The sequence below is a fragment of the Penicillium pulvis genome (assembly GCF_028828015.1).
Source record: "Penicillium pulvis strain IBT 33274 chromosome Unknown contig_7_segment1_segment0, whole genome shotgun sequence".
Taxonomy (NCBI): Eukaryota; Fungi; Ascomycota; class Eurotiomycetes; order Eurotiales; family Aspergillaceae; genus Penicillium; species Penicillium pulvis.
In genome coordinates this window covers 3292067-3314884 of record NW_026643079.1, presented here as the reverse complement: position 1 = coordinate 3314884, position 22818 = coordinate 3292067, and the positions used below count along the sequence as shown (strand labels likewise).

General features: G+C 48.7%; 11 protein-coding genes across 11 annotated transcripts; 9 read left to right on the top strand and 2 right to left on the bottom strand.

Moving 5' to 3' along the window:
- Positions 1–73: 73 nt before the first annotated feature.
- Positions 74–847, bottom strand: N7503_009212 (sterol desaturase family protein; the record flags this gene model as incomplete). Its single annotated transcript, XM_057068759.1, has 1 exon — positions 74–847. The coding sequence occupies one exon, from the start codon at positions 845–847 to the stop codon at positions 74–76; it is 774 nt and encodes a 257-aa protein (XP_056919614.1).
- A 488-nt stretch (positions 848–1335) lies between these two features.
- N7503_009211 (uncharacterized protein) lies at positions 1336–1730 on the top strand (the record flags this gene model as incomplete). The annotated part of the gene is made up of 2 exons (XM_057068758.1): positions 1336–1536; positions 1596–1730. The coding sequence occupies 2 exons, from the start codon at positions 1336–1338 to the stop codon at positions 1728–1730; spliced, it is 336 nt and encodes a 111-aa protein (XP_056919613.1).
- A 1650-nt stretch (positions 1731–3380) lies between these two features.
- On the top strand, positions 3381–4608 carry N7503_009210 (tyrosinase family protein; the record flags this gene model as incomplete). Its single annotated transcript, XM_057068757.1, has 4 exons — positions 3381–3496; positions 3546–3671; positions 3718–3840; positions 3903–4608. 4 exons carry the CDS (start codon positions 3381–3383, stop codon positions 4606–4608), a joined length of 1071 nt encoding a protein of 356 aa, XP_056919612.1.
- Positions 4609–5454: 846 nt separating this feature from the next.
- N7503_009209 (putative GPI anchored cell wall protein (Dan4)) lies at positions 5455–6399 on the top strand (the record flags this gene model as incomplete). Its single annotated transcript, XM_057068756.1, has 1 exon — positions 5455–6399. The coding sequence occupies one exon, from the start codon at positions 5455–5457 to the stop codon at positions 6397–6399; it is 945 nt and encodes a 314-aa protein (XP_056919611.1).
- Positions 6400–7073: 674 nt separating this feature from the next.
- Positions 7074–9393, top strand: N7503_009208 (putative DNA helicase; the record flags this gene model as incomplete). The annotated part of the gene is made up of 6 exons (XM_057068755.1): positions 7074–7478; positions 7519–7586; positions 7633–7665; positions 7713–9139; positions 9197–9257; positions 9309–9393. 6 exons carry the CDS (start codon positions 7074–7076, stop codon positions 9391–9393), a joined length of 2079 nt encoding a protein of 692 aa, XP_056919610.1.
- A 1044-nt stretch (positions 9394–10437) lies between these two features.
- Positions 10438–12039, top strand: N7503_009207 (uncharacterized protein; the record flags this gene model as incomplete). The annotated part of the gene is made up of 1 exon (XM_057068754.1): positions 10438–12039. One exon carries the CDS (start codon positions 10438–10440, stop codon positions 12037–12039), a length of 1602 nt encoding a protein of 533 aa, XP_056919609.1.
- Positions 12040–12539: 500 nt separating this feature from the next.
- N7503_009206 (uncharacterized protein) lies at positions 12540–13860 on the top strand (the record flags this gene model as incomplete). Its single annotated transcript, XM_057068753.1, has 2 exons — positions 12540–13373; positions 13432–13860. The coding sequence occupies 2 exons, from the start codon at positions 12540–12542 to the stop codon at positions 13858–13860; spliced, it is 1263 nt and encodes a 420-aa protein (XP_056919608.1).
- A 284-nt stretch (positions 13861–14144) lies between these two features.
- On the top strand, positions 14145–15072 carry N7503_009205 (uncharacterized protein; the record flags this gene model as incomplete). The annotated part of the gene is made up of 2 exons (XM_057068752.1): positions 14145–14211; positions 14264–15072. The coding sequence occupies 2 exons, from the start codon at positions 14145–14147 to the stop codon at positions 15070–15072; spliced, it is 876 nt and encodes a 291-aa protein (XP_056919607.1).
- Positions 15073–15387: 315 nt separating this feature from the next.
- On the top strand, positions 15388–17322 carry N7503_009204 (thiamine pyrophosphate-binding protein; the record flags this gene model as incomplete). The annotated part of the gene is made up of 4 exons (XM_057068751.1): positions 15388–15647; positions 15705–15937; positions 15987–16183; positions 16228–17322. 4 exons carry the CDS (start codon positions 15388–15390, stop codon positions 17320–17322), a joined length of 1785 nt encoding a protein of 594 aa, XP_056919606.1.
- A 76-nt stretch (positions 17323–17398) lies between these two features.
- Positions 17399–19413, bottom strand: N7503_009203 (uncharacterized protein; the record flags this gene model as incomplete). The annotated part of the gene is made up of 6 exons (XM_057068750.1): positions 17399–17600; positions 17659–17963; positions 18066–18327; positions 18375–18951; positions 19005–19257; positions 19315–19413. The coding sequence occupies 6 exons, from the start codon at positions 19411–19413 to the stop codon at positions 17399–17401; spliced, it is 1698 nt and encodes a 565-aa protein (XP_056919605.1).
- A 1380-nt stretch (positions 19414–20793) lies between these two features.
- N7503_009202 (uncharacterized protein) lies at positions 20794–22424 on the top strand (the record flags this gene model as incomplete). The annotated part of the gene is made up of 2 exons (XM_057068749.1): positions 20794–20923; positions 20974–22424. 2 exons carry the CDS (start codon positions 20794–20796, stop codon positions 22422–22424), a joined length of 1581 nt encoding a protein of 526 aa, XP_056919604.1.
- Between the last annotated feature and the right edge of the window lie 394 nt (positions 22425–22818).

The window sequence follows — 22818 nt, the reverse complement described above, 5'->3', positions numbered from 1 at the left end:
CGGGGGCGTAGAGGGTTGAAAGTGTCTCATTCCCGCATACTTCCCCCTATATCATCGTTGACACCATGAGGTGTTATTCAGAGTGTCTCTTGCCGAGTTTATTCGTCCCATGCACCCAGTCCAACAAGCCTATTGACCCATAGTTCAAATTGAACTTCTCATGATGCAAGTCATGCATCTTTGCTTTATTGTGAAAGAAGTCGTACCCACTATGCACCGTCGCAGTGTTGAACAGCTCCCAGGCAAGGAATGCCCAGAACGTCAACACATGGCTTTTCAGAAGCTGCGGGGGCAACGAGATAGGCAAGGCATTGGCGAAGATCTGCTCAAGGGGATGGGCAAATTGAGCGGCAAGGGCAATCGGAGCTGTGAAGCGATGATGCTTCTTGTGGATTTTCCGATAGAAGTACGGCACATGCAGTAAGCGGTGACTGTAGTAGAACATCGTCTCGCGCATGAGAATGCTTATAAGAAAATCGCGCACAAATTCAGCTGCACCGGGCAGGGCTGCCTCCACGCGATATGAAAATTGTGAGCCTGCTTGACTCGATATGAAGAGGAGACCAAGATGCAGGACGGAAGACAGAATCTGGTTTTGTGTCACCACAAGGAAGCAGCGTAAGACATCGCGTCGCATGGGCTGCTTAGGAGCCGGTTGAATCTTGTGTTTTTGGGAAAAGGATGGCGCGATGGCATCTAGACAAAGATAGAATATTGAAGGTAGCCAGAATGACAGAATTTGAACTAGGAGCGTCCCTAGAAATTCTATTCTCTGCGGGGAGTAATTTTTCACGATCTCGGACCATATGGCCATAAATTGGCTAGTATGATGATTAATGGCCTCCATGGCCTCTGAAAGTCTTAGTAGAGGATTGAATGAAATGAATCGACAGCATATCGAGGGGGGGACCATACCTTTATAACAACCTCGGTTTCCCCGTCTCCCGCCCCGCAATCGATCGACAGGTGCCATCAGTGGGTCTCGGCTAGATCTTGATACCACGTGAATGAAGCCAAAACCCTAATCCCCCAGAAAGTGAATAAGACATGTTTGTTCTGTGTTTTAAATACTATTAGGATTGAGTTCAGAATAACGAAATACTCACGTTAGACGTGAATGATATCATTTGACGTTAATTTTTACTTTCAGCCTCTCATCATTCACGAGCCATTGGAGCCCATAAAAGGGTCTGATGCCGAGTAAACTCTAGTCATATATTATCCAAATATCTTTACTATTATTATTGCCTGAAAGCCTTTCTTTCCAGCCTGGCAGATCAGGCATCAAGCTTTTCCCTTCCGCAGCTGCAGCTGCAGCTGCTCAAAACCACCAGAATGCGTTTCACTCAATTATCTCCGGAATGTGAGGCCCTCAGACAGCAAATCAAAGCCTTGGTCCCTACAACCGCCATTCGTGATGACCAAATCAACAGCATCCGTGGAGCACTCATGTCATCCGAGAAAGCAGATGGATCTAAGCTTTACGGAGGATACGACATCCATTTTAAGCTTGCACATATGGCTGTCAAAATGCGCGTGGGTGACGTATTTTTTTCCTTTTGTCATTAATTGAGCCTGAGCTAATTGATGGATAGGACATGGTCTACAAGGTCGTCTCCTGGCCCGATACCCCTGCCTTTTCATTTGCCGAGGAAAGAGGATTCGTCATTCCATTGCACGAATTTCGTGCGCTGACTGGACTTTCCAGGAAGGTTACATGGTCCAGTTAAATGTCAAGGACGGTGACGTCGTCAAATTTTTCGGCAAGGGGACCGCCATTATCATCGTCCCGCGCAAGAACGGGACGGCTCGCGGTGCTCTGTGGCCTATGGAGTACGATACACTTTGGTTCTTCAGGTGATCTATCCATTATTTCCACATTTTCTTCCTCTTCTATCTGTTCAGCATACTATACTCTCTTCCTCTTCTATCTGTTAAGCATACTATACTCTCTTCCTTCAGCACTTGTGTCTCATAAGTCAGTTCTACCATTCTTATAACATAGATGTAATACAGATGGCAGCTGAATATACCGATCCATTCCAGGTTTGCCCAAACCATATAGCTACCCTATATAAGATGGGGCAAGTGATATGCAATGAAGCACATATAAAGGTGAGTCAGGTGTTCTCACTTTCGGACTTCAGTCAATCTCACGGCGCCAACCATAAAAATCAGAAATCGTCTAGAGAGTATCAGAAAGTGAAGACTTTAAGTATTATCTTGGGTTTTATTGCCGGTGGAGTTTTAATGCGCTTGTAGCCTGGAAGGAGGCATTGATGGCCATGGGCACTACTGCTCTCGGTCTGATACCTCTCCACCAAATTCTTGAACAAGGCGGGTGATATCCTCACACATATCCAAGGCCTCGCCAATTTTCCCCTGGTCTTCGAGGCAGTGCACTAAGAACCACATTGCTTGGGCTAAATGGGTGAAAAGTATTAGTATCGCATTGCGAAGAGCATAAACTTGGAATGTTGTACAAAAGAAAAGAAGACCACTTACGACGATCTGTATGCTCTCCGTCATTGGAGATAGACTAAACTGAATTTGGCATATTTTGCTTTCTAGGAGCGGCACCGGTTCCTACATATCGGAGTGAGAAAGAAGTAACGTAGTGTGGTGTGACTTGCGCATTGCTAATCTGGCTAACACCTTTTCCTGCCACATCAAAGAATTCAGATCATGCCGCGCTGTGTAGCAGCTTGTTTTCGAACGACTCAATGCCAATACCTAGGTAGGCATCCCTTGCTTGCATGAATATTTGGTGGAATATGTTGCTTCCAGGTTTGTGCGAATAGATATTGTATTGACCGAGGTACAACAAAGAGCAAACTCTGTGATATGGGGATCAAAGTTTAATCTACTTTATACGATTGGTTGTAATTATCCTTGATTCACCTGTCATATTTAGCCTCTAGACCCTGCATTCGAAGCTGTCACATCGGCGCTTACCGCTATTGTCGAGTTCTAGTTATATGTAGCTCAAAAGAAACAAAAAAGAAAAAGAAGAAAATAAAAGAATTGCAGATACCTAGCTCCTAGCACCCGTTTCACTCAATCATTTGGAACATCTATCTTTACTACACAATTTATGCAAATTCGAGCGTTGAATTCCGGCCAAAGATGTAAGCCCTGGTGCCTGCGGTGGGATCTGCATTGACATGTCACAAGCCAAGGAATGGCCTCCGAAGTATATCGGCTTTGGGACCTTGGAATTCAACTTGTTATTATTTAATGGGCAGCTCCCCAAAAAAACACTTTGATCATTATTCTGCAAATGAGTCTCGGTATTCTTGGGTCAAACTGGACACTGGATGCTGATACATTGAGTAGTGTTTGCACCAACATATTGAACATAGAATACTCTGAGCAAAAACATGATCATGCTCAGGCCCCTGGGACTGCTTCTCAGTCTAGGAACCGTGGTGTCGGCAGCTTGTGTTGCTCCAAAGCCAGCATGCAGCCCACACAACATGGCTATTCGAAAAGAATGGTAGGATCCGAGGTATCCAAATTGAGGCTCCATCGCTGATCAGGTACAGGGGTGAGATGGCTCCTGCTGAGCGGATCAGCTACACGGATGCCGTTCTATGTTTACAGCGACTTCCACCACATCTTCCAACAGCCGAATACCCGGGTGTCCGAAGCCGATTTGATGACTTTGTTGCGTAAGTGTCCAACCGCAGCTTTCGTAAAAGTCTAACACTCTGCTAGCACTCATATCAACTATACCCTCCATGTCCATTACAGTGGACTTTTCTTGCCATGGCATCGCCAATTTCTATGGCTGTGGGAGAGAGCAGTGCGAGAAGAATGCGGATACACAGGTCATCTTCCGTGAGTACCTGATAACCCAGGCAGCTTCCTCCAGTACCTCAGGCAGCCACTGACAAAACCAGATACTGGAATTGGCCCCTCTGGGCCGATGACCTAGCCAACAGCCCCCTCTTCGATGGCAGTGAGACATCTCTCTCGGGAGATGGAGAATATAACCCGGGTGAACAAAGTATTTCTAGCAGTGGAGTCACAATTCCACGCGGAAGCGGCGGAGGCTGTGCTCGAAGTGGTCCCTTTAAAGACATGCAAACCCACCTAGGCCCCTTTTCCCGCAGCCTAGCCTCTCTGACCGAGATCCCGGCACCGGGATTCGACTACAACCCCCGGTGCCTGAACCGAAGTCTGAACGACTGGGTCGCTAGTCACTACAGCAATACGACCATCGTGTCTCAATTAATGGCCGCACCCGATATTAACGGGTTCCAGATGGTGATGGATCACTGGCCGGCCCGACCGGAGGGCGTCCTGGGAGTGCACGGAGCCGGACACTTTAGTCTCGGCGCGACATTACAGGACCTATTCGCTTCTCCGCAGGATCCGGCATTCATGCTGCATCATGCAATGATCGACCGGGTGTGGGCCAAATGGCAGGATGCCGACGACAGTCGGCGCAATGCGCTTAATGGGACTAATGTTATTACAAATCCCCCCTGGGCTTCACTCGTCACTTTGGACACTGTGATGGAGTGGGGAGTACTCGATCGGCCTCGCCCGATTCATGAGGTCATGAATCCAAGAATCAACGAGTACTGCTACAAATATACATAAGAAAAACTAGGTTTGCTCTATATTATTATAAGTATTATGATTAATAATATTATTTTATCGTGATTCTGCGCGTTTTCGTGTTTCGGTGGGTTCTGTCTATTCGTCCACCTGTCGTATTGCATCTAGTTGATTCGGCCTCAGCCCCTAATGCACGCTGCACAACGGTGCATATGTATACGGGGCCTTGATGGCCGGAGGGGAAGATAGAACGCATGCCGATCACCCCAAACTCTCGAACTTGATACTCGATAGGAGTAGTATCCCAGTATTTGTTTGGCAATTTCCATTTTCAATCTCAGGTACAATAATTTTATTTACCAACTATTTATTTAATAGTGCTGTATGACAACACGACTTACCCGATGCGGTCGCGGTACTATTTTCGCTGACACGCAGCCAATCAGCGGAAGCCATTGTACGCTGCCTTGTTCATGCACGATGTAAACCTTGGGTCGGACCTCACTGTGTCCTGCCTAAACACAAATGATTTTTCAAAAATTCATTTTCCACATGTTATTCTTACGTTTGAATTGTAAGAGTGCAACGGAGACATTATTTGAACTGGAGAGAAACGAGGGTTTAAAAATAGGATCAAATTAGTGGTGGAAACATCCAAGCTTCTTTACTGTTTGTTTCGGGAATCGCGTCAGCCACTAGTGCGCTTTAGTTGATAAAACTGGGAAGTAGCGTCCTTCCCATTGCGTTGCCTCTCACTTTTCTGGTAGCGACCGCGGTTTTTTGCTTATCTGCTTGTTTCCTTCAATTGTTTCTTTTCTTCCTTCTTCATCACCCATCACCCTCACATAACCGACCTACAATCCCACATTCCTCGGCTTATCGCTTATCATGCCTCGTTTCAACGTTCTCCAGCTGCTCATCGCAGCGCTGATGATCCTGTCCGTGGTCATTGCTACCGACCAGCGCAACGAGGACAATCTTGTCCACCGTGAGTCCCTCCAGGATCTATTCGCCGACACCGATGCGAACCGCATTCACCTTGCTCTCCACGTGTTGTCCGACAAATTCCAAGACGGCGTTTTCCCAACTGACATGAGTGCCGCCGAGGCCCTTCAAGGTGAAGATCAAAACATCGCTAGTATCTTCAAGATCATGAAAAGAGAGAGCAATGCGACCGCCAGTGCATCTGCCAACCCCACCACCAGTGACACTGCCGCCACCTCTACCGATTCGAGCACCGACGCTGCGACCACTGATTCCACCGAGTCGACCGATAGCACCACTTCTTCCACTTCTAGCTCTAGCTCGATCTCGACCCCCACTTCGACTGAGGCTACTACCACCTCCACTTCCACATCCACATCCACATCGAGTACCCCAACCTCGACGAGCGAGAGCTCTACTTCTACCTCTACCTCTTCTACCTCCACCACTTCCTCTACTTCTTCCACTTCTACCTCAAGCACCACCTCCACTTCCACCTCCACCACCACCACCTCAACTACCTCGACTTCGTCGTCTACCTCCTCCACATCGACCAGCTCCTCCACCTCGAGCTCGTCGTCCAGCTCGACTGAGACGCAAACCACCCTCACAACCTCTGCTAGCCTCAGCACCTCGACCTACGAGAGTACCACTACTCTGCCCGATGGCAGTCTCAGCACCGTCACCGCTGTGACAGTTGTGCACGTCCACCCCACTGGTGTGTCAGCGACCACCACCACTTCCGCCAACCCTGGTCTTCAGACCGGTGGCGCCGCCATGCCCACCGGCCTCACTCGCGAGGTCGTCGCCATGGTTGGTGGTGCAGTTCTTGTCGCCATGGCTCTGTAAAACGCCGCCCCACTTTTCAGTTTCGACCAACGCCACGAGTCGCGTTCATTGCATTATATTCCTCAGCATCAATCCCTCTGCATAGCATTTGACATTGTCATATTACGATCCTTACGAGTTCCGACAGACGTCCCTCCTTTATCATCATCCCCTCGGCGTTCAAATTATCCGGCTTCACCTTAATTTGGGTGTTATCCGGCTTGGTCTTTTTTTGTTTCCGGCAATGGATTAGACTGGTGACATCTCAGCGTGCACACATATTTTCAAGTTCTCATTACATATTGCACATATATGCTAGGATCTTCATGGAAGACAAAATTCAATAATTTTTAGCCACCTGGCTCAAGAGTAATAGTCCATCAGTTAGCACATAGGGAACAGACTTCAGTATCTTGCTTGGGGAGAAACTCCGATCAAAGCTTAAAGTCATTTAATTATGAACTATGATACATTGATCATTTAATTCCAAGGCTGTCCCTCTCGGACCGATCCAGGGTTGCGTTGTATAAGATGACTAAACCCGCGGGGAGATCGTCGTTTGAGCTCCAACCCCACGTCACCACAACAGCGAAATTGACTAGCCTACCACTCTTTAGAACCAGCCATTACGCCACCAATGGAACACCTTGCTAAATAAAAAAACCTTTCCGATTCAATTCTGAATCCCCGCCGCCATGGCACCAACCCCAATATCGATTCCCTCCTTCGCCGAAACCCAACTCCAACTCCTGCTCCATGAGCACGAAGCCGAAGTATCCTCCTCCTCCCTCGCAACTACAGCCGCCTCAGTCTCACCAGCAACACGGCGAACACTTCAAGCGACCGGTAACGCCCTAACGGGTCTCATACTATCACAATGCCGCACCGGTCTCGGGGGTCGCGTGGTGGGTGAATTCGCTCCCGATCCAGCCATTGCAACTTCTGAATCTTCGGATGGGCAACCTCGTCTTGGCACCCATGGGATACGAGTTGGGGACGTTGTTCGCGTGAACGATATTTCTGCGGGGGCAAAGAAAGTTGGGAAAGACAAGCCGAAAGATGGGGCTGATGTGAAGGGTCCGGAGGGTGTTGTCACCCGCGTTAGTGATAAGGCTATTTGGATCGCATTTGGCCAAAGAGGGGGGTGGTGCGCGGTCCAAAGAGGATGATGAAGCGATTGAGGAATTATGGAGCAAGAAGTTATGGGTGTATGTTTGGAATTTGCTCGGTGGGAATGTCGCTAATGACTGGTAGGATCAAGCTTGCCAATGATGTTACGTATAGACGGTAAGGCAATTGCGCCTGCGGTGAAGGTCTCTGCTAATTTAATGCAGAATGAGGCAGACGATGGAGAAGATGGTCAAGATGACCGAGGGAGATCATTCACATTTCATGCGCGTGGCTTTTGGGCATACAACCCCGTTACAACCGGAAGAGATTACCGAGCCCATCGAGTTTCTCGACCCGACTCTCAATGACTCGCAAAAAGACGCTATTCAATTCGCGCTGGGATCTAAGGATATCGCCCTAATTCACGGACCGCCCGGTACAGGAAAGACACATACCTTGATCGAGCTCATTATGCAATTCGTGCAACGCAATAAACGCATTCTCGTATGCGGCCCATCGAATGTATCTGTCGATAACATTGTGGAGCGATTGGCTCTTAAAAAGGTTCCGGTAGTTCGCATTGGGCATCCTGCGCGTCTTCTTCCCTCGGTCCTGGAACATTCCCTTGAGGTTTTGACGCAAACGTCTGATGCGGCCAGTATTGTGAAGGATGTACGCAAGGAGATGGACGAGAAACAAGCGAGTATTCGCAAGACTAAGAGTGGTCGGGAAAGAAGGGTAATCTATGACGATCTGAAACACCTTCGGAAAGAGTTCAGGGAACGCGAATCCAAATGTGTTGATAATCTAGTGCGGGAAAGTAGTGTTGTTCTAGCAACTCTTCACGGCGCTGGCGGACACCAGCTCAAGAACCAGAAATTCGATGTGGTGATTATCGATGAGGCCAGTCAAGCACTCGAAGCACAATCTTGGATCTCACTGATGTCGGCTGAGAAAGTGGTTCTCGCGGGTGATCATTTGCAACTCCCGCCTACGGTCAAATCAACCAATCCAAAATCCAAGGACGCGCCCAAAAAAGATGCTCCAGAAGACAAGGAGATACTGAAAGGGTTCTCGCTTGAGCGCACATTATTTGACCGCTTGTTAGCATTACACGGAACCGGTATCAAACGCATGCTGACGACACAATACCGCATGCACGATAACATAATGCGATTCCCATCAGACGAGTTATACGAGTCCAAGTTGATGGCAGCTGATTCGGTGAAAGCCCGCCTGCTGGTGGATTTGCCGTACGAGGTACGGGGCTCAGACGATACGCAGGAGTCCCTTGTCTTCTGGGATACGCAGGGGGGTGATTTCCCTGAAAAGACCGAGGATGCCGAGGTCAGCAAAAAGGAAACACTTCTGGGGGAGAGCAAAAGCAACGAGATGGAGGCCTTAGTGGTTGCCCGACACGTTGATAACCTGGTGGATGCAGGAGTGAGACCTGAGGATATTGCCGTGATTACGCCCTACAATGGTCAGCGGGCCCTCCTGTCTCAGATGCTGCGGGAAAAATACGCTGGGCTGGAACTGGGCAGTGTGGATGGATTTCAGGGCCGCGAAAAGGAGGCTGTTGTTGTTAGTCTTGTGCGCAGTAATGAGGAACATGAGGTTGGATTCCTCGGTGAGAAGAGGCGTCTCAATGGTGAGTCTATCTCCATTTATGCACACTTTAACTTTATGCACAATCTAACTTCTCCAGTTGCTATGACCCGGCCCAAGCGACATCTTTGTATCTGCGGGGACTCGGACACTATCAGTCGGTCAGTAATTGCGTGTCCCAAAGCCGAACACTCGATATTAACTTTATACAGGGGAAGCTCCTTTTTGAAACACTGGATGGATTATTTAGAGGAAAATGCCGACCTACGATACCCCGATGCCGGGGATTTACTCTAATGCATTGTGGGGCGGACACGGGAAGGCACGATACGAGGTCCGCAGTGAAGAAATGGCGATCTTCGGCGGAGATACAGAAACGCAAGGCTCAGAGCCCAGCCTTGGAGCCCCTCACGGTAAACATTGTTACAGTAGTACAGCAGGGCAGCAGTGCTCGTGTGAACGCGCCAAGCCGTGGGCCTGCCGAGACACGCAGGAAGCATTCCAGCGAAGCAACTGCCACAGGCAAAAGCCGTGTTTCAAGATACACTTCCCACTGGAGTTGATCGCGATCCTATTCGGACATAGAATACCAGAAGTAGGACAAGCGTGAGGGGCTACTGCTGTCATCCCCCCTGTACGTAGGCAAATCAAGGTTGATTCGCTGGCCAAACAAACGGTCTGTGCGGCGTTAGAGAATTCTTACGATCGTCCATGTGGTGTTTCAGACTGGATCGTTTCCGAAGACATTCTGGATGCGCCTGGAAGTTCAAAACGGCGATGATCCACTCTTGAGGAGCATGAAAGTTCGGTCGCATTCCAAGTTTGGAAGCTAAGGCAAGCTAATTGATTAGCGTTGTTTAGAACCATAGACTCTGGACGCGCTCGGTCCTAACAAGTCAGTGACTCTCTCGGCTGTGGCTTGTGGGGGCAGAAGCTCTTCCTATCAGCTTTTCCAAAGCTTGTCTCCTATTCTCTTCAACTTCTCCCTTCCACTCGTTTGCGCTCCTTGTTCCTTTTTCTTTCTCGCTTGAAGTTCCCTCTACGCTGTGAAACCACAAACGGCCAACCCGTCGGGAACAGTGCAATTATGATCCTGATGTATGTAGGGATTGAGTGACTAGTTGAATGCAACTAATTTGTCAGCCCTTCTTAGTTCTCGACTCAGTCTCCGCTGAGCGGTTCATAATTCGCGTTTTATACCCTTTCTCGACATTCGCTATCGACCCCTTTTTTTCTTTTTCTTCTTTCTGCCTTTTTTTGCGATATACCCCTATGTGCCGCGACGAATAATCCTTTAATGAGGTGGAATCTCAACGGGTGACTTGAACGGACATCCCAGCGATGTCAGGACATTACCCTCGATCTATCACAAGCGCCGGAAGCGAGTCAGCTGGAAGTGAACAGCATCGATTATCGTCCGGGCGCGCCGAGCGCTCAGCTTCGAACCCGGCGGCCCTCTGCTTGGACCAGTACGATACCGCTCTACCCCCCATCAGCTTTCAGACTCCGACCCTTGCACACCGACGAACCGGAAGTACATTGAAAACTGTGATGCGCAAGATTTTCAATCGGAAAAGACAGAGCGCAGCGGATGGGATGGAAGAAAGCCCAAACGAGGCTCTCTATATAACCCCAGTGAGAAGATCAGGACCGGAAAGCAAATCATTCCTTGCAGTCCCCACACCTACAGATTCGAAACGGAGTAGTCCACTTTCGGAGGAGAACCTACAATTGCAGTTTGCGGAGACACATCTGTCACCGACAAGCGCGACGGGGGGTTCCTTGCCATCGCCTGGCTTACCAACACGCCGCCGACGAGCAACACTTCCCAGTGTAATCTTCTCCGACGACGAATCACGATTTGCAGTTGCGTCTGCAATTTCCGATCCACAAGAAGACCGTCATATCCAAGAAGGACGCCGGTACAGTATGCTACTTAACCGACGGTCTAGAAGTGCAGAAGCGCTGCAGAACCTTGTAAATGAACAATCACATGAGGAGTGGCCACCCCGCACCACCTCCATTCCGACTTCGGGCCCCGACGACAAATCACCCATCCTTGGAAGCTCTGTCAGCGCCCATTCCGCCAGACCGTCTTCAGGAACTACAGTGACCAGTGCTACTCAAACATCTGTGGCACCATCGATCAACGAAGCCGACGAACGGGCAGAACAAATGAGCCTACCCCCTAATGTGGGCAATTTTGTTTACACCATGCAACAAGACGACGGTCTAACTGTGGAGCAACGATTAAATACCCTCGAAGTAAAGATGATAGACCTGGAATTCGCAATTGCCCGCATGCAATCCAGTCCCACCAACGGGTCAACAGAACGATCGTCGTCCAGACAGAAACGCACCCCCTCCGCCGACCAATACAGCCCCCACACACGCAACAAACCATCATCCGGATACCTAGGCTCATCCGACCGAGACCGCGAACGTGACCGCGACCGGGACGAATCCCCTAGCCCCCTAGCCACTTTCTCCACGGTGCGCCCATCAAGCACAAGCACAATCCGACAAGAAACAATGAGCCGAAGCATCCGCCCCGCACCATCCGCAACCTCCCTCTCGGAATTCAGCGGCGTGTCAATCGAGCAGTACAGTACGCTAGTAACGCTCCTCCGCCGCGAACAAACCGCCCGCCGCAACCTCGAAAGCCAGGTCTCCGGCCTCCGCGACGATCTCCGTCAGATTCAACGGGCGGCGCTTCAGTCCATGGAAATGGGCACTATGTACCCGATTCACAATGTGGACTCACAGGAATTCCTGCGATTTCGGCGTGCACTTGATGACACGGATTCGACCTCGCCTAGTTCTAGAGAAAGGGAGCGGGGGAATGTTGATTTTGAGGATGCGTCAGAGTATGGGCGGGATGATCCGATTGGACCGCATAAATGGGATAACGGACAGCGGTCTGTGACGGCGCCTATGATCTGATTCTGTGCCTGGCATCGTTCAATCTCGAGGACGGTCTCTTTAATCTATTATCTGGATCCCGCTTTCTACAGGCTGCAAATTTGAAAGGCCTGGATGGATCTCGATGATCCAGTCTGCCAGTCCAGGTTCGTCCTCATGCTATGGTTAATGTCTTTCCCATGCTAATATCGACATAGTCATGCCGCTCACTGCAAATATAGAATGTACTTCTTCCAGGGCTTGATCCCCATTGTCGAGCTTTAACCAGCTCCTTTTCTTCTGGTGTCAGAACTCTTTTCGCCCGCGACAGGATCGCGTTGATGAATACCATCGAATACCCAGTTTGCAAATCTCAATTCAAATAAATCAAATACATCTGCAAATCACAATAAGCGGCTCTTCCCGCCAACCACCCACGGCTCATAGATCCCGGACCCCTGGACCAAATAAGCAAAACCCCGCATCAGTAACACAAACTTAAACCTTGTATACCCCTCAAACGATTGCCCAACACAACATCAATGGATGCCTCTAAAAACTTCACAATCACAATAGTAGGCGGCGGAATAGGTGGTCTGACGCTAGCAACAGCCCTCCTCCGCCGCGGTGTCCCAGTCCAAATCTATGAAGCAGCCTCCTGCTTCCAAGAAATCGGCCTCGGGCTCTCAATAGGACCAGCCGCCCACCGCGCCCTTCCCCTCCTAGACCCAGACATCCGCGCAATCTACGACTCACTCGTCACCACGCACGCAGATAGTCCAGGCTACGAATCATACCGCGAAACATGGTTCGAGATATTATGGGCCTGTGGCATCCACGAGGGAGACCTATTGATAGATCTAAAAGCAAACCCATCCGGACAGACGACAGTACGCAGATCCGACTTCCTAGATGCGCTCGTCAGCCTAATACCGGCCGAGATTGTGCATTTCGGAAAGCGGCTTGAGAATCTTATTCAAGATGGTACTGGAGTACAATTGAATTTTGAAGATGGGAGTCAAATACGCGCTGATGTGGTCATTGGTTGCGATGGGATTAAATCTAAGGTCAAAGAGTCTATTTTCCCGGGCTCGGGTCAACCGCGGTATAGTGGGATGTATGGATATCGTGCTGTGCTTGATATGGACGATATGGTCAAAGCAGTTGGGGATCAGCGCGCGAGGGTATCGACTCTATACCTTGGCGAAGGGGTTTATGGAATCTCATACCCGATTATGCGGGCGAAGAAGGTGAATGTAGGACTTTATGTTCTTAGTAAGAAGTGGGATTGCGAAACTTGGGTGCGGGGTGCGGAGAGGGAGGATATGCGTCGTGATGCTAAGGGGATGGGGAGGTATTGGAAGGAACTTGTTGAGGTATGTTCTCTGGTTTGAATCTTATAATCTAGATTTGATATGTCTTAACGACCTGAAGCATATGCCCGATCCGTCGCAATGGGCAATTTTCGAACATCCGCATCTAGAGACGTTTTCTCAGTCGCGTGTTGCGATTCTGGGTGATGCGGCTCATGCTTCAACGCCGCATCAGGGAGCTGGAGCTGGACAGGCCATTGAAGATGCCCATGTTCTGGCGGAGTTACTTGGTGATGCACGAGTTAGATCAGCGGACGATGTCGTGGCCGCCTTTCGGGCATATGATGAGATCAGACGGCCTCGTAGCCAACGGGTGGTCACAAGCAGCAAAGAGAATGCTGATCTTCTTTGCTTGTGTTTAGATGGAGTGGGAAGCGATGCTGAGAAGTTAAAAATTACATTTCAGGAACGGATGAAGTGGCTCTGGGACTTGGATGTACAGGATCAAGTGGAGCAAGCTCGGGAGAAAATGATTAATTATTTGACGTAATTTTGGAATGGAAATTATACTTTATGGTCTCCATTGTTTTCGGTCTCTCCGTGCTTACACTTTCGCAAATTCTGCGCAGGTCGGCATGGATTGCCTTGTGCTATACCAGCTGAAATTATTGAACTATGGAGACCCGTCAAGCCCCACTGCTTTAAGCCTAGGCACGTCCAATCGGCAAAGAAGGAAGTAAACTTTGGCATATGGCCCCGCACCAACTTATAAAGAGAGACTAGAGGAAGACATAGATTTCTTTTACTTATTCCAAGTTATAGACATCTCCAATCATGGCCAGAGTTCATATCACCGACGATGACCTTGTAGGCATCAAAGATAAAGTCATCCTGATCACAGGTAATCACCCCGCTCCCTCGAAAACACGCCATGATTCATCTGACAAGTATAGGTGGATCCTCCGGAATCGGCAGAGCAACGGCCCAACTATGTCTAGACCTAGGCGCAAAAGTGGTAGTGGGAGACATGAACCCCCCTAAGCCCGAATTCACCAACAACGAAAACCTCAAGTTCCTCAACGTCAATGTCACAGAATGGGAGAGTCTACGCAACATGTTCACCCAAGCAATGGAATGGTTCGGCCGCATCGACCACGTCTTCGCCAATGCAGGAATCGCCCCAACACCCAATTTCATGGAGGTGAAGCTCAACGAAGACGGCCAAGTTGAGCCCCCGAATCTTCGAGTTATCAATGTGAATTTCCTTGCCGTGATCAATACTATCCATCTCGCACACGCATACATGACAAAACTTGCCCCCGAGAACGCTGGAGTCGGCAGTATTGTGCTTGCGGCATCTGCTTCATCATTCCAGACCTTCAGTACTGGAGATTACACGATCGCCAAGCACGGCGTCCTGGGTATGGTCCGGGCCTTCGTTGAGCCATTTGAAGGCAAAGTACGAATCAATGCTATTGCACCTTCGTGGACGGATACTGGAATTATGCCTGGTGCTTTGCTCCAGAAGATCAATGTCAGCTCTCAGACTCCGGATGTTGTTGCCAGGAGTGTGGCTTTGCTCTTCGCAGATGAGAAGAGACATGGAGATGTTCTTTATAGTTGGGATGGCAATTACCGGGAGATTAACAACTCGGAAGGTGGACTTTTGGAGGGCGCTGCTAAATTACTGGATAATGCGGCTAGTGAACAGAGTGCGATTCTTAAAATTCGGGCTGCTTTTGCGAAGGCTACAAAGACTTGATCTACTCGGTTCAGCTAGCCTTTTGAATACTCTTTACTCCCGTGTCTCATCTTCTTCCTTTTCATAATGTATCCAGCACTAGGACTAGAATTCGTCTCTCTCGATGCCAGGACTCATACATGCAGGCATGTCTAAGCTGAAGTCATTGTGCATTGAATTCCCCTCCTTCTCCACATTCCGGATACATCACATTAGCCGACCCCGCAATATTGATATAAGGAAACCGAAATATCATCTGAGCATTTAGCCTTTCAAGGTTGCAGTCACCTACGCAAGGTTCCCGTAGACAGAAATTTATCCGCAGTTCAAGTCAACATGTCCAGCTTTCCACTTCAGTACCCACCAGGCCGCGAGCTGACAGGCGGAGACCTACTAGCCCAATCACTTAAGCAGCTCGGCGTGGAAGTCGCTTTTGGACTCCATGGAGGCCATCTAGATGCCTTTCTAATGGGATGCGAGAGCATCGGTATTCGTCTCATCGATACTCGACACGAGACTGTGGCTGTCCAGGCTGCAGAGGGATATTGTCGGATCAGTACAAAGCCAGGCGTGTGTTTTGTCACCGCCAACAGCGGGTGAGCTCAGCATTTAAACTTAATCTCATTATAGTTCAAATCTAAATTCCTATATAGCTTTTCAAATGGACTCGCCGGTTTAGCTACGGCGTCTGCCGATCGAAGCCCGATTCTGTGTATAACTTCTTCTCCTCCGATTCGAGATACGGAAAACAATTCCCTTCAAGGATCAATCGATCAAGTCGTTGCTGCACGTCCGTTGACGAAGTTCGCTCATCGAGTTATAGCACCGGAAGAATGCCCAAGGATTGTGTCCCATGCAATGCGGGTCGCTCAATCTAGCCCACCAGGTACTTCTTCGAGCAATAAGCTTCATGCTTCTCTCTAATATTTAACCAGGTCCCGTTCTTCTCGACTTCCCTATCGATGTACTCTTTTCCCCAATCCATCCCAAGCTCATCTCGTGGGGGTCTATTACATCTCCACCAACATACCCACCAGGTCCACATCCTGCTGCCATCGACGAAGCGGCTCAACTAATCCGCGCAGCAAAGCGTCCTGTGATCATCACAGGGACCGGCGCAGGGAGACTCCAGGTAAGTCATGCTCCGAGGACTCCTGACAAAGCTAACCAGATTAGGCACGAGAGAGTATCTTTAAGCTAGCAGAAACATGCAACATCCCAGTCTTTAACAGTTCAGAATATGCTATGTTTCATCCACAATCTATCATGCTTTCAAGCGGCACAGCAGGGACACTGGCGAAACTGCCACTTGTACAGCTCGCCAGACCAGACCTAGTGCTCCTCCTCGGTGCCCGGACAGGAATGTTCCTCGGTGGCAAGAGCGGCGCCATAATCCCCCATGACTGCACACTAATTCAAGTCGACTGTGATGGCAGTGAAATCGGTCGTACATTACCTGTCAAACTGGGAATTGTTTCTGATATTGAAGCGTTTTCATCAACGATGTACACCAAGCTCGGAACTGCGTACCAAAGCTCTGCCGATGAAGCATGGGTCCAATCGGTTCTGAGCCTGTCCTCTGCCAAATCACCCTTCGAGAAAGATCCTGCAGAAACAACGGGCCTTCTTCACCCTTACCATGCGCTGAAATCCCTCTTCTCCGCCATCGAGCCGGGAAGTATCATTGTACTGGATGGAGGGGAAGCAGGAGTCTGGGCAGGCGATCTGGCATCGCGTTGCCAACCTAGTACGGTCATTACTTCGACAGGATACCTAGGATTCCTCGGCAACGGCTTCGGATATACACTCGGCAGTGCAATTGCAGCACCCGATCGCAAGGTCGTCAATATCCAAGGCGATGGATCTGCGGGCTTCCACATAATGGAGCTTGATACATACAAACGATTCAATTTGAATGTCATGACTGTTGTGGTCAACAACTCTGTTTGGGGGATGAGCATCAACGGGCAGGATTTGGTATATGGAAGCAGTCACTCAGCACGACCGGCCAGTTCTCTGAATCCTGAAACTGAGTATGACGTTGTGGCGAAGGGATTGCAGAATACTGCTGCGAAGGTGACTAGGATCTCTGAAATTGCGAGCACTGTTGTCAATTACCAGGAACAATCGGGTCCAAGTTGCATTAATCTTATTGTGGATCGGAAGCCGACTCATCCTGTTACGACTATGATGGTTGGGCTTACTGATTCCCCGGACTTGGTTGTCGTGCCGTACTATGATAATATTCCACGGGCCTATTATAAGTTATAAGAGGGGACTTTGGATTTCATTTCTCAATATTGGAATCTGGAAGTATTTGAATAACTGACACAATTCAAACCGTACCCTAACGAATCTTCTTCCACTCCACAAATCGCTCTTTTCCGGAGATGCCTTCTCTCATACTCCGATCAAATTCCTCTTGAGCCCCAGGTTTTCCAGGTCGTAGTTTCAACCTGAAAGGCCATTTTTCAATAATAGTGTGTTTTTCCTTCATTTTCACGCCAAAGTCTTCGGCCGCTGTTTTGAATCCATTCTTCTTCATGAACCTTTATCAGTATTAGCATGGTGTCCGATATCGACGGGATAGTATGTTTCGCATTATACCTGTCAAAAACGTGATCGTATCTGCCGACAATCTCCCGGGCAAATGAGAACTTGACAACCCCGGTTTCGAATCCATCGATGGGAGACCCGTTTGGAGGGAGATACTCAAAGAGACTCCTCATTTCTCGGCCTGTCATACTCACGCTCTTAAGTTTGTCCTGGGCTGTCAAGTTATCGTTGACAGTGTTCAAGAAGAGGGTTATGAGGGTAGCGTGTGGGTTCTGGAGTGGTGATTGGAGTAGAGGAACCATCAGATTTAGCGTGCGGTGGATTCCAAGCGCACCTGCGTCTGCAATGCCCGACACCTAGTATTGTCAGTGATTTTACCCCTCAAAGAGTTGGAAAATTCCGAGATAGGGTGGTTTCATTCTATAGCGGGCCTTGGTAATTGTGGGATGATCACTTACCTCAATGCGGCTATAAAAGTCCTTTTCAACACGATCAGGAAGATCCTTTGGATTGAAGTTAAGAATCATAAAACGCATTCTAGAATTTTGAATTCGGTTCAAGAACGAATGGAACTGTCCGCGAAGGAAGAATAACAGCTTGCCGTACATGTCAACAGTTGCGGGTCCGCTCGACGTATGTAAGACCTCTTCCAAGGACCAGCTAGTAAGAGGATCAGCGCTGTCTTTCATCGGCCAGGTATCAGTATCCTGGAAAAATGTCCTGGTATTTGTCAGCCTTGTATCAATATCCTATTCTCTGCAACGTACGGGTTTGGCTCCGTAAATTCATGACGTGGATATCCAAATGGAAGCAAAAGACCATCCTCACGAAATTTGTAGAAACAAAGCCGCTGAGAAGGTGACAGGAAGGTCATGTGTCGGTCGCGATAGTCCCTCCTTGAATGTGCCAAGGTAGTAGCTGTGCGGATCTGGCGTACTCTCTCGGCATTTAAGCCGACTGGCTTCTCCAAGAAGCGTAAAAGGTGGTTCCACTGCGGTGGTGTGAGAATGACCCTCAGCGAGCGATCTCCAAATTCCCAGTTCCTGCTAAAGTGCTTTTCCGGTGGCTTGTTCTTGACTCTATGGCAAACGTCTCTGATCAGAGGTCGAATGCGAGTTTCAAGGACGACCATGTCCGATGGGCGCATGAGAGTCGAGTACCAGACGTGAATGATGCAATCAACAGCCTCGTCCATGTCATCGACAACCAATGCAATAAGAAGGATAATCACATTTCGTGCGACTAAGTCAATGTCAAAATCGTTTATCGTTATTGTGAGGCCGTGGTTGTAGCTAGTCGGAAGGTTGACAATCGTCTTCACAACATTCCGAAGGTCTCCAGCAGCTATTATCAAAGGTAAGCTCGAACAATCACCAAAGTCAGTAATCATCACTTACCTGCAAACAAAACATTTAGGTCTTTGGCATATCCCTCGCCTTCGTTTGACCCCAGCTTCAGGACGTCGTAAGCAGGGACGTTACCCCAGAGGTACTTCTGCCCTCCAAACAACTCTCCACCACTGTTATTAGCAAATTCTGTGGCTCTCTCTTCAAGGGCCCATGATGGCTGCCAGTCTTCTTTACCCAAGTCCGACTTGCACTCGACCTTATGCTCAGGCCAGTGTGACTTTTGGCATTCTGCACCGCAATACTGCACGCATATATGTTAAGGGCATTCATGGACAATCTAACCACTTAGGGGACTCACAATGACAAGTAAACAATTCTTACACGTAAAAGTGCCTTCTTTTTTGCAAGTTGGATGCTCCGGGCTCCAATTCGTGCATATGAACGTGGGGGCTGTCATGGTGGTTCTTTTTCTGGGGGTTGAAGGAGTGTAACCGCGACTCTGTTGATTAATGCTGGAGCAAGGTAGATTTGAATGGGTTCAGGAAGGAGGAACGTATGAAGTTGGAAGTTGTAGAGTAGAGAAGATGAGAGAAAGTAAACAAGATATTTATGAGAGTCCCTCCTCGTGGTCTCGTTTGCAACAACATTTCCCCTACACACATACGTGCTTAAGTCTCCGTTGGAAGAAGTCTTGTTGTTTTTCTATTTGGCAGCTTTCAATCAAATATGGACATATTGTCAAAGTTCTCATTTTCCTTGTAAAGTTCAACACCAGCTTATAGAAACATATCCAGGCACGCGTTTTGGTAGCTTAGCTGAATCAGGGACCGCTCAGGATATTTCGAAGTCACTCCCAGCCTTTTCAGCCTTATACATTCCTCAGGAATAGATTACCAAGGTACTGAGAATATCTTTTGGGTCCCCATAATCTATACTGGTTCATTGGAAATATCATGTAAGATCGTGTTGTCAAGTTCTTCGATATATTTCGAGTGGCGCAAATCCTGATTCTGCTGATTATGATGGACAGACAATACTCATCGTGACTACCAACAACGTTCAAAGACAATACTTAGGATGCTCTTAGTTCATGGAGCAGATTTCAATTTGCAAAACAGGGAAAGCACTACACCTTTCTCGTGACATGTGTATGGAGAGAATCAGGCTTCCAGAGTCCGATGGGGTGTGAAGATTACTCAAAGAATACGGTGCCACAGGACCTCTACATATAACGAGATACTTGGAACTGCAATACTTTAGATATACTATATACATCTCACAAGAATGGTCATTGATTAGTGCCATCATAGCTCAAGTGCCCAGGTGTAGATATCCTCCAATTCTTGAACTTACATATATGTACACTGCTAGTACAATTCAGGGATTTGTCTTCCAGCCTAATTTATTATTTTCGTTAGCTAATGCCCCTTGCTTAATTTTCATACGGTAAGTCCGAGTCTCTCTCCGAGACCCTGCACCCCGCATTCTAAAGTCCGGAGTACATATCGGATATCAGAAATTAGCGTATCCCCCACATGCACTAGTCCCAAGATCGACACAACCCCCGACTATTGCAACCGATGCCGCAGATATGAGCCTACAACATGCCACTACCTTGTTTCCGGGATTACCTCTTCGTATTGCGGGGTCGTGGGGGTGCCGTTGGAATATTTTGATCCCTGAAAAAGGAAGTATCCGGTTCTAAAGGTAGGCCGCGGGCTAATCCGAGGGTATATAGTAGTCGGCTTTTCCTTTAGTTTGTAACCTTGGATAGTGCTGAATAAAAACAATCCTCGCCTGCAGTGTTCATACTCCCGAGGGGTAGCAAAACATCTCAATGCGCGTTTTCACATCGATAGCTGCGCTTGCAGTGGCTTTTTGCAGCACAGCTATAGCAGCGCCGTCTCGTCATACCAGAAGCAGCGCACAGGAAATTGATCTGGAAGTCCAGACCTCCAGCGGAAAAAGTAAGACTCACAACCTCCAACCCTGAAATCCGACCTAACTCAAAGCGCAGTAATCGGCCTCATTAACGGAACAACCCCCAACGTCCGCCAATTCCTCAACGTCCCATACGCCCAACCACCGCTGAACAACCTCCGTTTCCGTCCCCCGCAAGCCTTATCCCAGCCCCGAGAGACCATAATATCCACAAGCCTAGGCCCAGCCTGTCCCCAGATCCACGGGACAAGCGCATCCATTGACAATACAGTTGTGACACAACTCAACTTCAACGGATCCACAGCCGAGGACTGTCTCAACCTCGCCATCTGGGCACCATTACACACCCCAAACAAAAAGACAGAACTCCTCCCGGTATTCATATACCTTTTCGGCGGTGGTTATACAACCGGTGGAATCGATGTATTGTATCAAATTCCCGCCCAGTGGGTTGAGCGCACACAGGCTCATATTGTTATCTCACTTAATACTCGGGTTAATATCTTTGGGTACCCCGGGTCTGGGGCACTTGAGTTCCAGAATCCGGGGCTACTGGATCAGAGGATGGCGCTTGAATGGGCGCAGGAGAATATTGCTGCGTTTGGTGGAGATCCGGATCGGATTGTTCTTTGGGGACAGAGTTCTGGGGCTGGGAGTGTTGATCTACTGAACTTTGCTTATCCAGAGGATCCCATTGCTAGTGGGTTTATTTCGGATTCGGGTTCTGTGTTTCTGAACAATCAGAAGTCCGATGCTACGTTTTCGAATTTCAGTTATGTGGCTGAGCAGGTGAATTGTTCGAGTGCGAACTATACGATTGAGTTGGAGTGTATGCAGGGTGTGGATTATGAGACTATTGAGACTGTGATTTTGGATTATGAGGAAGCGGGGAACAATCCGTTAAAGTTTGTGCCATTTGTTGATGACATTTCTATTTTTGGGAATTATACGCTTCGGTATGAGCTGGGTGCGTTGTCTGATCGGCCTGCTATTTTTGGAACGAATCTCAGAGAGGGCTATGAGGCTGCGCCTTGGCCAAGTGATCCTGAGACGACGGCGGCCAATGCTACTGTGGCAGATGGGTATACGGACTATGCGTTCTTGTGTCCGGCGATGCTGACGACGGGGTATCGAGAGACACTAGGATTGCCGACCTTTCGGTATCAGTATCGGGGTAATTTTAGCAATATCTCGCCGTATTTCTGGTTCGGCGCATTCCATGGCTCGGAGTTGCCGTTGCTGTTTGGGACTTATGGGGATTACCGAGGGCCGCCAACTGCCTTCGAGAATGAGGTTAGTTATACGATGCAGGACTTCTGGTTGGCTTTTGCGAGGGATGGAGCCAAGGGTGTGGAGGCGCTGGGATGGAAGAGTTCTGCGAATGGCGATGGCGTGAATATTCTTGCCGAAATGAAGACTCGCAAGGCGTCTACGATGATTCCTGCAAAGGACGTCGATACACCTTGTACGCAAGCGGTGATTGATACCATTCTCGGTGGCGCCAACCCGTTTGCTGTTGTTGTATAGTGGACTCTTCAGAGATTCTGAATGGGACAGGTAGTAATATATGGAGTAGGAGTCAATGATCCAATATCGATTAGATCAATCTGTGCTAAACAGATAGATGGTAATATGCAAAAGGTAACCAGAAATGTCCAACGGCCTCGATCCGGTCATGATTCATTGTGAACCGATGCAGAATACGCTTGCAAGCGTCTGCCGATAAAGAAAAGTAGATATGAGAAGGGAAGAAATGTTCAAAGAAGCGAAAGGGGGAATCAGCCCCCGAGGGGGGACTATGGCCAAGAAAAGATAAAAGAAATAGAAAAGCCACAGCGAGTGAAAAAATAAGATATCAGAGAAAAAAGGGTATCCACAAAGAACTGAAGTATTATGCCCGCGAGGCAGTTGGTCCAGTTCC